At 36.3% G+C, this 16,216-nt stretch overlaps 1 protein-coding gene across 1 annotated transcript in view; it reads left to right on the forward strand.

Annotated features, from left to right (window-relative positions):
- Nucleotides 1-16,216, forward strand: part of TMTC2 (transmembrane O-mannosyltransferase targeting cadherins 2) — a 149,777-nt gene that overhangs the window by 89,052 nt on the left and 44,509 nt on the right. The window contains exon 8 of the mRNA XM_085308817.1: nucleotides 12,078-12,159. Coding sequence (XP_085164943.1) covers nucleotides 12,078-12,159 — 82 coding nt within the window. The remainder of the gene's footprint in view (nucleotides 1-12,077; nucleotides 12,160-16,216) is intronic.

Genomic DNA, 16,216 nt, shown 5'->3' on the forward strand with positions numbered 1-16,216 from the left:
TAAGTAGTTTATATTTCCTAAATGGCCTTGCTTTTCTAGTAGATATCTTTGTGTTTTGCACCTAAGAATAATATTAGGAAGTTAGTATTATGGGTTTCTTTTTAGAAGTTCTTTGAGACACAAAAGTTCTAATTCACTAGGAGTGTAGTGAGGGAAAGAAGAGGTGTCTCAGTTTAAATCCAAATCTCTCTCTCTCTTTTTTTTTCTCCCTATTCTTGACTTTCTTGTGGCATTTTTTAATAYATTTTTTGGATTGCTGAGTATATGAAATGTAAGATCTGCTAGGGAAACTCTTGCAGTTTCTCTGTGAAGTCTCGCAGTTTTCTTTAGAAAACAAACAAAGAAACCCCCCAAATGTCTAATTCCTTGCAAACAGCAATAGGATTATATGTTAGTGGCATACTTTGGGAAGAAAGTAATGAAAAATGTACACAAATCCTTCGAGCAGAATTGAATTGTTTACATTTTTCCAGGGATATAAACGCAAGATACATGTGAGGTGGTTTGTGCCTTGAGGATCTGAACTATGTTTGTGAAAGAATGTGTCTCATTAGCAAAAATGACAAGAGCTGTATACAACTTTGAACACTGAATGCCTCACCATGATAGACCTATAAAATACTCTTCCTTTTCAATGCATGCTCGCTTATCAACACCCACTCTTTGCTATAATTTGAATCTGTTCTCATCAAGGTTATTTATTACCATCTCTTGACACTTTTTCTTTTATCACTCTCACTTCTTCACATGTTCAGGGCAACATGTATAGACAGGTTGATATCCATTCCCTTAAGAGCAGCCTAAGCCAAAAAGGCAGTGCCGATGTCCTTCCTTCCTGTAGTGACACAGGATTTCATAAATGTAACAAGCAAAAGCTTGTAAGATGGTGTAAGATGGTGGAGTGAAAGTCGGARGAAACTTTTTCAGCAGGATATTTTGTTCATGAGAAAAAGTGTTCATTTGTCTTGATTGAATTTGGGTATCTCATTCTTTCAGCTACAAAGTCTGAAAAGACATTCAACAAAAAGTTGGATGATGAGGAGATTTGGCAGTGGAATAYGAAATTTTTGTCTCCATGTTGGAGATCTACCCTTAATCAGTTTTACAGCCTACCATCTGCTCACTTATTCATGTGAAATGAATTTTGAAAAGTTTCTAGTACACTGGACTGTACTAGCATTAGTTCCCATAGTATGTATGTGATTGCCATAGCTGACAACGCTTATTGGAAGCCTACATAGACTCCTTTGGGACTCAGTATAGTTAAAGCTACTCCCTTTGCTATAGTTAGTACCAATCTTGAGGAACCACAGCAATTTCTTCTTCTACTAAACTTTGCTACTTAGACTCCCTGTCATTTATTCACAGTCTACGTATTTAGGCCAGAGAAAAATTAATTTTCTGATGTAAGGGGAGAGACACTGTGCACTGTGGAGGCGTGTTTCCTCTCATCTATCTTTTTTTTTTGGAACCAAAATTCTGACTTCTTTAAATCCTTTTTTTTGAATACTAAATGCTAACACAAAGCTATTGATAACATTTCTCTGTGTCTTCTTATTGTATCTCTTTTCTGTAAAAGTGAAGGATGGAAATAGGTGCTAAAGTAGATAGAAAAAATTTCTCTATCTGTGAAATTGGGGGGTGAGTGGAGGAGGAAGGTTTCAGGCAAGCTCCTAAGTTCCAGCCAAAGGCAATTGTACTATATAAAACCCTAGYAGTAAAATCAAACCTATAAAGTTCGCAAATTCAGTAATGTTTTACTTCCTGACTTAAACTGCAATGGAGTGGCTTAATTTTAACCCCAACCTTTCAGCCTCCTGAAGTCTGTTGCCAGTATTAACATCTACTAGGAGCAGCATGACGTGAGTCATTTATTCCCTCAGTGCCAGTCTGGGTAGCCGGACCAGCTTCTTGTACCTGCTGCTTTCTTCCCTTTCCTGTGAGCGACTGGAATGGCAATCTATGCCCAGTATATTGAGATTTGCAAAATTGTTTGTTGTTGCAGCAGGCTGTAAATTCCCAAGTTTCAGCAAAAGCTCTCTGCAGTTTCATATGCCKTGGGCATATAAACAAATGAGCGTTCCAGATTGAGAGTCATTCTTTYGTCCATGTTGCACGGCCCTGGTTTTATCAATCAGCCACAAACTAGCAACASTGCATATGAAAAACATATTTTCTAAATTCAAAATGACTTGTGCCTGTCTTTTTTTCTGCCCCCCTTCTCTTTACTAATGAGTTCTACAGCATAGTTTAAAATAAGGGCACTGTGTACTAGATGAATTTATTAGCTTAGCAATGAAGAATAGATTTTTTTTTTTACTTCTAAGTTGAGCAATAACTTGCATGAGCAATCTGGTCTGAAGTCAGCGTGGACCCTGCTTTGAGCAGGAGATTGGACAGGGTGACACATGTCTCTTCCAACATGAATTGTTCTTATTTTCATGGTGAAGCCAGTTCTAGTGTACTAAAATGCACTGTTAGGAATCAAAGTCCTGGTACAGACATGTATTTAATATTACAACCTATTATTCTATCTTGCTCAAAAGAGATTTTAAAGCARGATCAGCTACTACTTGAATGTGCTACCTTTTGTGAGATCATGAACAGCATCATTTTTACAGCTGTAAAAAGGTAAATCACAGTTCATCCAGAGTGATAAACTTAAAATGATTATAATCATGCTGTAAGTGACAGATCCTAATTCATGTCACCRTCTGAGGCTGATCTTTGCCAGCTACTGATTTGCATATAGCTAATGTCACTACTGTTCCGAAGGGCAATTTATATTTTTGTCTTGCATTTTATAAGATGAAATCAGCCATAGAAAGCAAAAGTCTGATCTACTCTCTTAAATTTTSCTTGTGCTAATTCTTTTGGATTTGTGTGTGCCCAGTATAAGCATATAAAATTTGTAAATGATTTCATTCATAAACTTACATGTATTCCAGAAAGTCTTTAAAGGACAACACAGTATTTTTTTATTTCTATACCACATTCTCTTTCCTCTAGATGAACATTCTAAATGTCTTTGGGGATATTAATAAGYGTTTTATTTACTTTTACAAAATTTTTAATACATAGTTCAAAGTGTATTTATTCAAGAATAGGACAGTTTTGTTTTATTTTTTAATTTAAGTTTAGAAGTATGGGAAAGTTGAAAACATAGAACAGTATGASACAAATCTCTGACTGGTCGTTAGACAAACCTGCAGAAGTAATATTTTCTTCTTCAAAGTAATACAAAATTTGCATGTATGTATCCAGAAATTTGGAATGACACAAAATCAAAGAAACCTAATGAAAGTAAAAAGTAAAAAATGACATAGAAATCCAAATAAAACAAGCTTCCCATCCCCAAAGCCTTTTGATGACAAACTCATGTCCTGCAATAATAATTTAAAATATTAAGGATGCCATTCTTATCAAAATCATTYTCAGTAAAGTTTACTTTCTGAATAGCTATAGAGGTATATTCATAAAACTCAAAATATGCTGTCCAGCTTGTAATAACTGTAAGTTACATTTCAATATAAACTATGTAGACACAAAACAAAAAATAAACCAAAACCAGCTGTTAAATTGTCATTGAATGTTGAAATAAATTAAGTGGTATAGTTGTAATTTGTATGCAGTAAAAACTTTGGAGTCAAAAATTCTTATATATACTGAAATATTTTTTTTAATGGAAATATTTGTCTCAAATCGTRTTAGCTTTTCTGGGATAAAGGAAATGCCAGATGTACATGAGCGTGTACATGCATAAAAAATACAAACACACTGAAGAGCTCCAAAGGAATGGGGCTAATGAATTTACAGTCTTCTTATCTAACATTAATAGTCACCTAACCCAAAATTGGATAWTATTACATATTCATATCTGAAAATTATAACTCTTCAAATTTCYAGAAAATACATTAAACCAGCAAAATTTACTGGTTAAAAGGTAGGATTAGCAACACAGCTAGTAGAATAATTGGAAAGCAGCCAGTTGTCTGGGGTTTAAGTTTCTGTTGTTCTTTTATTTATTTACTTTCAGAAACAAACTGTAGCTCTTTAGCACTGAAGTGCTTTATCATTATGTATTTCCAGGTTCTTCTTATATCTCTCACTTGTTAAGCTGCATAAATTACTTGAGAAATTTATGTGTCAATGTGATGTGTTAGTTGACCTAGTCAGTCTACTGGTAGCACGTGAGTTTAGAGTCAAAGCACCTGGGCCTTATCCCTTACTTAGGTAATTTATTTCTGTATCACAAAGAAAAGCATAATTTTTCTAAAAGGCTTTAAAATTGCAAGACTTCCAGTTCTAAGATATAAATGAGTCTGTCAAAAATGACAGTGCCAGGTGAGACCRTAAGCATGTGCTGTAATTCATTTTCCATTATAAAAAATAGACCTTATAGGAGAAAAAGGGTTGGCTATAATGCTAAGAAAATATCATGCATAAGTAAAGCTTTTTTATTTTTTCCCCTTCAGTCTGTTATTGGAGAGAGCACTGGTAAACCCTCCCTTCCAGTGGCCCCTGCTGTCAGGCAGTGGATGGTTGCTGTAATAGCCCTCTGCTTCGAGAAGCTTTATTTGCATTATAGATAAATCTGGACTGAAGATTTGCTTTATTTGTTGTGAGTGGACTTCATCCCGCATATTTGGTAACAATGCCTGCTCTTGCTAATGCGGTTAGGGGCAGCTTACTGTTTTAACAGTTAGCATGTTGCATCTGGGAACTAAAAGCTTTGATGTATTTCTTTGGGAAAAATGACACAATGATTTCTTGCATTTTACATGGCTCCACACAGTGCTATTAATCTCCTATTTTTACAGTCTTGGAAAATTACCCAAAGTGCTGTGAGAAAAAWTTATTTTACCTTATAAAATTTCTGTATTACAGCTCTAACCATATTAAACTCGGTCATAATCACACCAGAAGATTCCCTAAAATCTAAAATATTTTATTTTAAAACATTTTTCCCCAAAGGGAGGGAGAAGAACACGGACATGATACACAGGCACTATTTTGGATTGAAATAAAAGAAACAAGATTGTGACATTAAAGTGTCAACACTGAAGTTAAATACGTTTTCTCAGTTTCAAAATACTCCGTCCTCGGTGGGTGGCCGTATTTTTGCCTGCAGTTGTTTGTTGCTTATGTTTCGGCCAAGCTGACGGCCAGAAAGGTGTGCTGCCATTCTCAGTTAGTTGTTAAATTACTCAGAGTGCCAGTGTGAAATTCCCTGTGATATTTAGTAATCTGTGCAGTCCTTGAAAGTCATCCCGAAATAAATATAAATAAAAAAAAAAGAGAAACCTAAGTAGAAGCTAGTAAAAACAGAAAGAAAAGGGGACAGCAGAGGAAGGAGACGAGGAACATGGTGCAAGAATGAATCGACTAATTCAACACTTACTATTTCTGCAACTATTTGCTTAGTCTGTTCTAGCACAGAAAGGAAGTCTGCACTTCTGTTGGACAGCTCTGTCATAGTTTAGTTTCACTGCTGTAGCTTGATCACTACTCCTTTTCTGTTTCACTACATTTACACATTTTTTTTTAAAGAAAACAGGAGCAAGGAAGCACAGTTGTAATGTCAGAACAGGCATGACTGATCTTAAGACACAGCAATTGAAACACTATATGTTAAAGTTAGGTATGATTAGTTTCTAGAGTAGTTTATCCCTTCTTCTAGTACTCAATTATTTTAAAACAAAAAAGATAAGTATTTTTATAGTACTTCTTTTGGTAAATGATAAATGAAAGCCTACACGTATAGAAATCTTTATTAAAAGACATTTTTGGAATGGGTCATTTAACTAGGTGAACAAAGCTGTTAGATATTTCATTTTGTGAGGCTAAATCCCTAGGCTGTTAATACTGTTTCTTTCAAGGAAGAAATTTTAAATGAAAATAGGGTATTTCAGTTAAACTGCCATCATAGCAAAGTATACATGATATTGAATCCTTGGGTAGATTCTCCATAAAAGATTAAAGAAAGCCAAGCAACGAGCACTGTTACTTTACAGATATTTTCTGCTGTGTATCCAGTTTATCTTCTGGGTTTGACACGAACATTATAGTTTTTCTTGTCACTTTAAATCCCTTGAAGGATAAAACTGATCCAAGCACAAAGTTTGGATCTAGTTCTGAGCTTTGCAATCCGTCAAAGTTTTCTTCTGTTGTTTTTTTAATTTCCCATTTACAAGCAATTTATTTGCAGAGGAGGGTCCCCCTTCATGTGAAAATTCATGTTTATTGAATTAAGAACCATAAGCCCTTTTTTGTTTTAGATTTGGTTATCTGATGCATTAACACCTCCAGGCTGAATATTGGCATTTCCGAACTATAGAAATTTCAATAGCTGACGTGTACTGAAGTTGTATTTCTTTTGCTGTTGGCCATGTGCCATAAGTATTGCATTTATAGATATGCTTCTCAGTTCCCTTAGGCCATATTTTTTGGCTGCGTGCCAAAAGTAACAGACTTGATTATAAAATGGAATATTTTCATTTAAATATAAAATAGATAGCTAACTAGTTGGTAAATGACACTGGAGCAGCTCTCTAAAGGTATTTATGTATGTAACCCCTAACCAAACTCCTTTAGGGATCTTACCCTCTGTATCTTGTTTCTAACTTCCTGTAGACAAAATAAGGGAGAGCCCTAAATTTCTTGCTTTACTCAATACAAATTTAAAGGTTGTTATAGAAAACACCACTGACACACACAGGATTAGCTGTTTTCATGAACGACAGTTACCTTTGTTTTGTTACGTGGTTGAATGTAGTCCCCAATCACCTGTTATTGCTCTGCATATAGTAATTTTGGCTGTAATCATAGAAAAATGCATGATATAAGCCAAATTTAATTTAGAAGATGTTGATACGACTTAGTGAAAACAGTATGTGGAGATAGTGAATTTATATGCTGCTGACTGGCTGGTGAAATATGAGTAGATATTAATACACTACTTTATCAGAAAATACAAAATGTGGCTTAGGTCTGAATGGAAAAGAAAGTGCCTAACATGGAAATTTACTTAACATTTCATTGCATATTCTTGATATAAAATAATCTAAAGCATAATGACCAAGGTGAACATTTCAATRTATTTCTAGGCAGTAAATAAATCACAAGGTGTGCAATGAAATCTGTTCTTTAAAAATTTACCTAAGACTGTACACAAGTTTTTTGGAGYGTTAACAGTAACGTAACCTGATGTAAACTCCTTTTATATATCAGTGTTTCCTAAAAAGAAAGAATATATGTAAACATGCATACATACACACACRTATATGAAACAAACCATCTTCAAGAAAAAAAAGCTATTTATTTTCTATATCATTTTGAATGCTTTAATGAAACAAGAATGCTTTTTGTGATATGATATCCATAAAACAAGAAAATGGATGTCAAATAGGTCTAATATATTATTGCTTAATCAGATACGTACTGCTTTGCTTGGAGAAAATGTCACCTCGATAGGTTCTGAATCTTGCCCTAAGCAAGTGAAGTTATGAGCTGTGTTTTAGATTCCTAAATCTCTATATAAGCATTGGTGTCACRTTCAAAAATGCTTAAGCTCCAGCAGATTCCCATTGAAGTCAATGGGAAATTCTTAAATCTCAGCCCTCTGGTTATCAAGCCATTAATTATCCCCATAGATGTTGACTCTGAAACCCAGTTACTTACTAAAATCAACTCTAGCTCATAAAAAGTTCTACTGACTTCAATAGAAACTTGATAAAGCTAGTAGATGAATTTTGAGCCAGAAAAAAAATCTACCTGTGGCTGAAGGATGAATATAGTGATATATTTAACTGGAAGGGAACCACGTAAGGTACAAAGAGGTGATAGAACTRAAAGAAAAATTGTATCTATCTGATTGATCCTCCTAGGGATTATTTTCATCCTGAGTGTATTAAAGTCACTTAAGTATTTTTCACTTAAGTATTAATTTTTAGAGGAGGGACATAGAGCTGGTGTATGTCAGTGGCCTTGTTAACTCTTGATAACTCCTTGATAACTCTTAAGGTCCCTTATTAGCTTAGTTTAGTAAGACCAGCTAACTAAAAACTTTYGAAGGCTGTATCACTGCTGAAGAGCGAAGTCTCTGCTTTACTGATTAAACCCTTGCACAGATTCGAGCATGATGCATATTTATGAAATATGAAACTGGGTGAAAATGCAGAGACCACCTAATTTATTGAACCACCTTACTGCTAGCCCACTGTGTCATCTTAGTCTGCACAAGAGAGTTATTCAGAGCTGCTCAGCTGTATTAATCCTTTTTAATTTTATTAGCATCTTAGGGTCTTGGGTCTCCGGTAGCCTGAAGTACACCAGCTGCCTCAACATAAATTTGGCACAGTCTGCCAGCAAAGTGAGGCAGAAAAAAATGGAGTGGGTAGAAAAAAAAAGTAGTTTGTCCTTATTTTTTTAATATTTTAAGGATAAATAMAAGGTGTTTTACTAGTATGTCAGCTGCCCGTAGCTAGCTCTCTTTCATCATGGTAATCATAAGCCTTATAGGAAAGCCCAGTTAAGCAATATATCTGACCATATTAGCAACGCCCACTGTCTGGTCTCTGTGGGGGAGAAAAAAAAAAGAAAACAGAAGAAAAAGAAAACCCCAAACCCCTTTCAGTCAGGGGTTAGCACACCAATTTAAAGTCTGCATGATCTGTTGTGAGCGAGGTATTTCTGAAAGCCAGGACAGCTGGTGTGCTAGCTCATAAGAGCCGTATTTTACTTACATATACTTTCCAGGTCCAGTAAGGAGGATATCAGCACAATCTCCCAAAATGTAAATTATCTTCACRAAGCATCTTCTCCCCAGCCATGAGGTGGCCATTCCTTGTTTTGTGCTGGTGTATCCTCAGCATCTGCACAGAAATGCCATAAACGATGGTGCTTCGTGTGGARTTGGATCAAGTGTCTCCATGAGGGCTTGGGCTAGGACCACCTACTAATTTCCCCAGAGCAAACTAGTAGCTGTCAAATAACACCTTTTCATTAGCTTCTGACCAGGACGGGATATGAACCAGTGACCAACAGGTGAAAAGTATTTTTTTATCCCATTATTAATCCTCAAAGCCATCAAGTCCTTCCATTAAAATCTTATGAATAACTTTTTATCCTTGAAATAATCCTGCTAGCGTGCAGTTGTAATCCTATATTTTTTACTTTGTGATGTTGCCAAAGCGTGTGGTTGTATATGTACAACTGCAAACCCTCCYGCTAGAAATTGGGAGCTTTCCAGTGGCTCTCAATGCCTGCATTTGTATGGGTCAGTGCACCTAACAGTGAATGTGCACATAAAATGCCGTCCTGCCCCAAGTCACTATTTTTCAGCTGTTTAAATAATTACTGTGGATTTTCTTTAAAATCTAAAATTTTATTCCCTCTGTTTTATTTAACAGTGAACCCATACAATGGGAGAGACTGGGGTTTCCATCTTAATCTAACTATGCCCTGTATATGTTCTATTATGTTAGTAAAAGCATACATTGGATAGCAGAAAAAAGGTTATTGCCTTAGACGTAAGTTTGATAAATGCTAAAGTTTAATGGTGGAATAGCCCAATTCTGTCAAATGACTGGATTTTTATATCATCTGACACACAAATCAAGCTTATGAAATCTGTGCTGAGGTATTGACATTTTAACAGCAAGCGGATGACACCAAAGCAGACGCTGTGGCGAGCGTGGGGCGAGCTTCCGCGGTGCCTTCATCCCGTTCTTGACAGATGCGGGCATGTTAAAATGACGGCCAGCATGAACAAATGGCTCTGTGCTGATCATTTGTAGTCAGATCATTTTATGCCGTGGGTGATACAGTGTAAGATTTTTTTTTCTCCTCCCCATTTTTTTTTTTTCATAAAGCAGTGTTTGGGCCTGTTAATAGCCCCGTCACTCTTTTGATGCTATATGTACTGGCACCTGTCATCATTATGTGCTCCAGGTCTCCTGGCTGGCCTCGGCTTGGATGCAGGATGCCATTTGGAAAGTGCCGAAAAGAACAGAGCGGTCGTATGTTTTTGGTGATCSCAGTAAATGAAAATTAATTATGTCTGACAAAAGTTTGTGGCCCTATGGTCATAGTTCTGCAGGCAGAAGCTATGTGTTTTGTGACCACGTTCAGTGAACTGTCCTTTTACTTTCCAGAAATAGATACAGAGGCAGAGTGCARTCAGCTAAGACTAATGACATTAATCTGTTAAAAAAAAAAAAGGGCAACGATGTAAAATCTGTAAATGCTACTTATGTCAGCATTAGTGATATCTATGGTTGGTATCTGTCATTTTGGAGCCTCTAGGCTGGACGTGCATGTGTCAAGTTACCTACTGCCACACTAGGAATGCTTGCAGTTAAATGTGTAAAGTTCAGTTAAAATTAAAAATTAATAAATAAAAATAAAAAAATCCCAACAGCACCCCTTACCCCTCCCCAAAATATTTCTGTGTAAAATTCTGAACAATTTTTATTTGAACAATTATTTTATACTGACAGTAATTTATGCCATGTTTACAATTGGAGATTATTTTCTTTCTCCTTCACTTCTTGTTCTGAACCATAGTTGTACGCTGTATATCAAAAAAAAAAAAAAGAGGAAAGAAAAAAGTGAGGTAGTGCAACATAAGATARCATACTGTTATCACCATTGCACTATTTGGTTGACAAAAGCCTTGTGCTTTGTGAATATGGTGAGTTTAAGGCATATAGGTTTACCAAAGAAATTTGTATTAAATAATAAATTCTTACCTCCCATGAACATTCATTTTGTGAAACTATGTCAGTGTAAATGATAAGGCTGCTGGTATCTCTACCAGGATGCTCTCTTGGATATTTGCCTTCTATCTTGGTTTTGATAAAACCTGGTCTTGATAAACTTCTTGGTGTGCTGCAGAACTTTTTATTTTATTGTCTTTATGGCAATTCCCTTGAGGGGAATACTGAGAATCTGGAGCAGCTATAATCATGAACAGACCTTGTTATTATTCCTGTGTTAACTTGTGGGATAGTGCAGGACGTATGCAATGTTCAGATATCTATTTCTAGACCACATAACTTGAGAAAGCCTGCGTGCATGTATCTGTGAAATAGCACTCAAGGCAACCCTGCGAGCACAGACCGCAGTGCCTTTCTTCCACRGCAGTTAAGCTTAACTGTTCTTTATTCTGGAGGCCCTCTACCTTATAATACAAACCACAGCAACTAATTTCCTGGGGTTAAGGATAAACTGATCACAGGTACCTTACTGAATAGCTGCTGCTGACTGGTGTTTGAGTTTCAGCCTAAACTAATCCAATATTACTGTTTTCTTCATGAAAAGAGTAATGACCACTAATGGATCTGCTCTAATGCTTTGTGCCTGATAGTGCAACTTTAGTGGCCTGATGGTTTCAGGTTTAGGATATGCCTGCTCTTTTTACCACCTTTTCTGTTTTTTACTGACATTTTGTCATAGCATTCATTGGTCRTTGTCTTAAAAAATTACCTTTTCTATTTCTGTTACATTTTATGGTTGACAGAGCTCTGACTTCAGATGAAATCTTGCCTCCTGTGTTAAAATCGGAAATATTTTCTATTTGTGTTCCTTTGTTTCTGGTGACTACTGTCAGCTATGTATATAGTGCTATTCTGTCAAATTAACATATGCTTTTCTCGTTCCCTTCTCTTTTTGTTAATGATGATGACTGAGCCTGTCTCCCTTCCCTCCCTATTTTTGCCTGGGTCTGTATGATGTTTGACCTGATGCCTGTCCAGAAAGGTAGCATGTAGCTCCATGTTCACGCAAATCCCTTTACAGTATTTGTTGCAGTGGATTTCYGCCACTTCCTTAGTTTGTGAACATTGACAGGGTTGGATACATTTTTTTCCTCAGTCTGGAGATCTGCAGCTGAAGTAGCTGACCGCAAAACCTACTGTGACACTTTAAACATTCATATTTACTTAGACTAAGTCCGGTGATAATAGTAATTGTTTTCCCCTAGTGCCTGGAATTTTGAAATCGGAACTGCACATGATGGCTCTATGGTGACATACTGTTAAAATATTTTTTTGTTAACTTTATTTTTTTTCTTGAAGGGACGCAAGAGCGAGGCAGAGAAGTACTTCATGAAGGCTATTCAGCTGGACCCTACCAAAGGAAACTGTTACATGCATTATGGTAAGGTTCAGATAGATAGACAGGGTTTCCATACATAGTCCAGGCTCGCTGTTAGTTGCCCAGAGTGATTAAAGATTTGAAAAGTGCTACTGGCAAAATACCTCTTTTAAAGCGAAAGAAACTAATCTACCATGTATAACTTCATCTCCATTTCAATTTGTTAATCACTGCAAAGGGAGAGGAAGATTTCCATATTTTACATAATTTTCCTCCCGTGGAGGGAATTTCAGAATTGCTGCCTCTCTGGGAAAGAAGGAAGGTGGCTCTTGCCATATGTCAAAGCTTCATCGCCTGGAGTTATTAATAGTGTTGGCCTAGCTTTGCTTGCTGCCGGTGGGTGGGCAGCTAAAGGTTATACTTCAGAGTGCCTCAGCTCTGTACATGCATGTGTCTGCTTTCTGTTGAGTGTTTATGGGCCTTACATCTGCCTCCTTTCCAGCGTCTTCATAGCTTGAAATAGATAAGCATTAGAAAAGGTTTTTAACAAGTTGGCTATACCTCTGCCATACTAAGCCACTAATGTGCTTAAAGTGCACAGTTAATTTGAAGGTATCTTTATAACTTTGGATTGCTTTTGCTGGATGTGCAAAAAATACTTCCAGATGTGATTAGTCCCAAGGAACCAAAAATATTTAACTTTATGTACTAATTCTTACTGTATTTTAAAGCTGATAATAGACAAATCTAAAAATGCAAACTATATAATCCCAATTGAAAAATATAGAAAGAAAGAATAAATTTCATCCTAGTTAAAGAGGAAGGTGGGGAACCACAGGCACACTATATATATCTTCRTATATTGTTTTAATTTCCTCTTCTGGTTCCAACTAGTAAATGTAAAATAAATGAAAATGAGTGGCCAAAAGGGAAAATGAATCTCACATAATAACTTTGTTTTTACTTTGTGTGATTTCTTCCTCTGAATTGCTGGCGTGTTGTCTTTCTGTTGGTTCTGTGCAGTGTAAAATCCTGTATGTTAGACATCCAGAATTAATGCGTACATTGTTACTTAGAACATGTCATGGTATTTAAACAAATGTAGTTGTTACATTTCTCTTACTTTATATTAAAGATTGTTGCAATTAGTGACCTTGTCCTCCATTTATGGCTGTGTAGGTAAATTTGATAAGTGTATTTGTGCACATAAGCGTCATTATTTTAATTGGATTTAAATACTGGTTGATGTGATCTCAAGATAATCAGTAAAAGTTGCAGTAGATTGTTTCTTGAAATCATACTCATGGCTCCTACCAGCCCTAGTTATTAGGACATCCATCTGAATGCAAATTCAAAGTCAGGTCTGAAAATTCCATCTTGGCAATGGAGTTTCTGACTGTGTACATTTTATTATAGATCTAGCGTTTTTCTTTTTTTTTTTAATTTCCCCCCCCCGTAAGCCTAAAGCTAAAAGAAAGGTTATTGAGATCATTGCTCACCTGTAACCAGACTACAGTATCAAAATAGCTTATTGTTTCCTAATTAAGATTATTCCCCCCCAAAAAAAATTTTGCAAGTTTTTCCTTTGTTGTGTCCCAGGCACAATATCTAGTGATGTCTATGTCACTGCGCAGAGGTCATTATTGCAACGTATATGAGACTCTACTCTGCAGAGGAATGAAGGTCAAAATTTGGTCAGTGTTYGGAATATAGTAGTAAATTCTGCTACTGCAGGGCTACAGACACGGAAGATTCACTGTCCCGAGCACTGGGTCTCTGTTAYGAAAGACTTCCTGCACAGACACCCTTACAGAATATAGATGAATCTTTTGATTACACAGATTCTGATTAACTCACTGAATTCAGCATATTATTCCACATTTATGTCAAAGTAGCTGTGAGGAGGGTCTGATTTACATGTGCTTGGCTTAGATCTGCCTGAATAGTACAGGTGATCTCAAAACCTCATCACTTCAGGCACAGAACTTTGTAAAATTTGAAATGAAAATATTTTGGCTTTTTTCCCTCCCTCCCACCTAGTCCCTTGTATTTATCAGCAATCTGTAGAGTATGTGTATTGCAGTGTCCAGGGACATTGCARTTATTAAACAGGAATCCCTAGTGAATGCTTTTGGTAAGTTTTATCTCTACATCTCATGAACTTGTTTTAGCAGCTTGTCACTGGTACAGTCCATATCCTATATGCCAAATGTTAAACTACAGGAAAATATGTCCATATTTCTCATGTAAATCTTTTTTTTTTTTTTTTTTTTTTTTTTTTTTTTNGTGTGAGGATATTGGAAAAGAGAATAAAATAGTTGGCATTAGCCCTAAAAAAACACATACCTCACAGCACAGCTAAATAGAAAGAGTGGTCAGCTGGGACACAACAGTGTGTTGATGGAGTAGCATGAATATATGGACTGGAGATACTATTCCAAGTGCATATGCATGCTCACACTTGTAATTTCTGCTCCAAGGATGTGCAGATGTTCTTTTTGACATCTAACCTTTTGGATTTTTTTTTTGAGCTGTCAGGAATAACTGTCCATATATTATATCTTTTAAGAGGCTTACGCTTGTATTTTAATGTGCTTTAATTCAGCCAAAGCTATCCTTAGAAGATGTGAGCTGGTGCAGGAGTCGGCTTATTTGGTCACGTGGAAATCTGGGGAGATGTGAACAGCTTCATGATTGCTTCTTGGTATTACACCAGTGCAGCACATTTCTTCGATGAAACTGGTGTTACAGTTAGTTTTGTATAGATAATTAGCTGGCTGTGAATTTGGATTTAAAATGGTATTTCTCAAACTCATTATGCTTGGAGATGTCTGAAGGGAGCAGAACTAGTGGAAAGCTGAAGGGCTACAAATCCCTGCACGCTGCAGACATGTTGCTACTTCGTTAGACATAACGGGAAATGGCTGTTGCTATAGTGACCCCACAAGAGAATTTCCAGATAGGGATGCAGTCGCTTTTCAGGCTGAAAATGCAGGCGGCTGCTCACCTGTGTGCCCTTTTAGGCTTTTTTCCTTCCCTTTTATATGCCAGCTATGTGAACATCTGAACTTTGTGAAGAGCCATTGTATTATGAATGATATAGATGAATCAGGAAGAAGAAAAAATGACTGAGGAAAGACTGCAGAAGTAGGGTTGCTACATGATTTTTTTTTTTTWAATTTTCAGTCAATAAAAATTTAATTTTGGCAAAACATACAGTTTTTTAAAGTTAAAACAGTGGAGGAGGTTATTTCAAATAGTAGATCTGAATGTTTCTGTAGAGGTTGAGGTTTTTAACTGGATATTTTTAATATGAATTTTCTGCTTTAAGAAGAAGCTTTAAGGTGAAGAATTTTGACTGAACCAAGTTGAACTTCATAAAAGTGTATTTTTGAATCTCCCTTTGGTTTTCACTGGGAAAGTCTTCCTGAGAGTATCTCACCCACTTCTATTCAGGATATGGGCTCTTGTTCATCCCATCTTAGTTTAAGCATTTAACTGAAGTTTGTCATTTTTGATACTACAGGACCTAGGTGGCTTCTGTCATCAACAGAAAGTGTTCAGTATCTGCAATGTGATATGGCCCACGCAGTGTGGAATGGTCTTAGCTGCCTGTCTCCATTGACCATTGAGGAGACTCTACTTCTAACTTGGGTACCTTGATYGTCTGATTGCTTATATCAGGATGGGATGAATTCAAGTGACAATCTGAGAAATTGTAGAGAGATAGCTATCGACTAATCAGTTCCAAAGGAATTTTTGTAAAAATCTTGTGCAACCATCTTGGCATTTGATGATGCCAAGAAATAAAAGGAGGAACTAGTTTTATAATCTTGCATCATTTCCTCAGGTGTGTGAAAGAATGCCTTTTTAAAGTAGACTTTTACCAAATTATTTAGAATGCAAAAAAAAAAAAAAAAGTCTCAAAGAGTCAGTAAGTCAAATTTGCCAACAGATATGCCAGAGAGAACATAAGAATGTCCAGTGAGGTCAGAACAATGCAGTTATGTCCCAGAGATATAACATATAACTAGCRTATAGTTTTGTATATGCTATTGACCACCCACAAAGGAAATAGAGATCTCCCATTTGTGCTAAGCCTAACTCAGGAGAAGTTAAA

This window comes from Rhea americana, unplaced genomic scaffold, assembly GCF_003343005.1.
Source record: "Rhea americana isolate MKP2758 unplaced genomic scaffold, rheAme1 scaffold_283, whole genome shotgun sequence".
NCBI classification, from domain to species: domain Eukaryota; kingdom Metazoa; phylum Chordata; class Aves; order Rheiformes; family Rheidae; genus Rhea; species Rhea americana.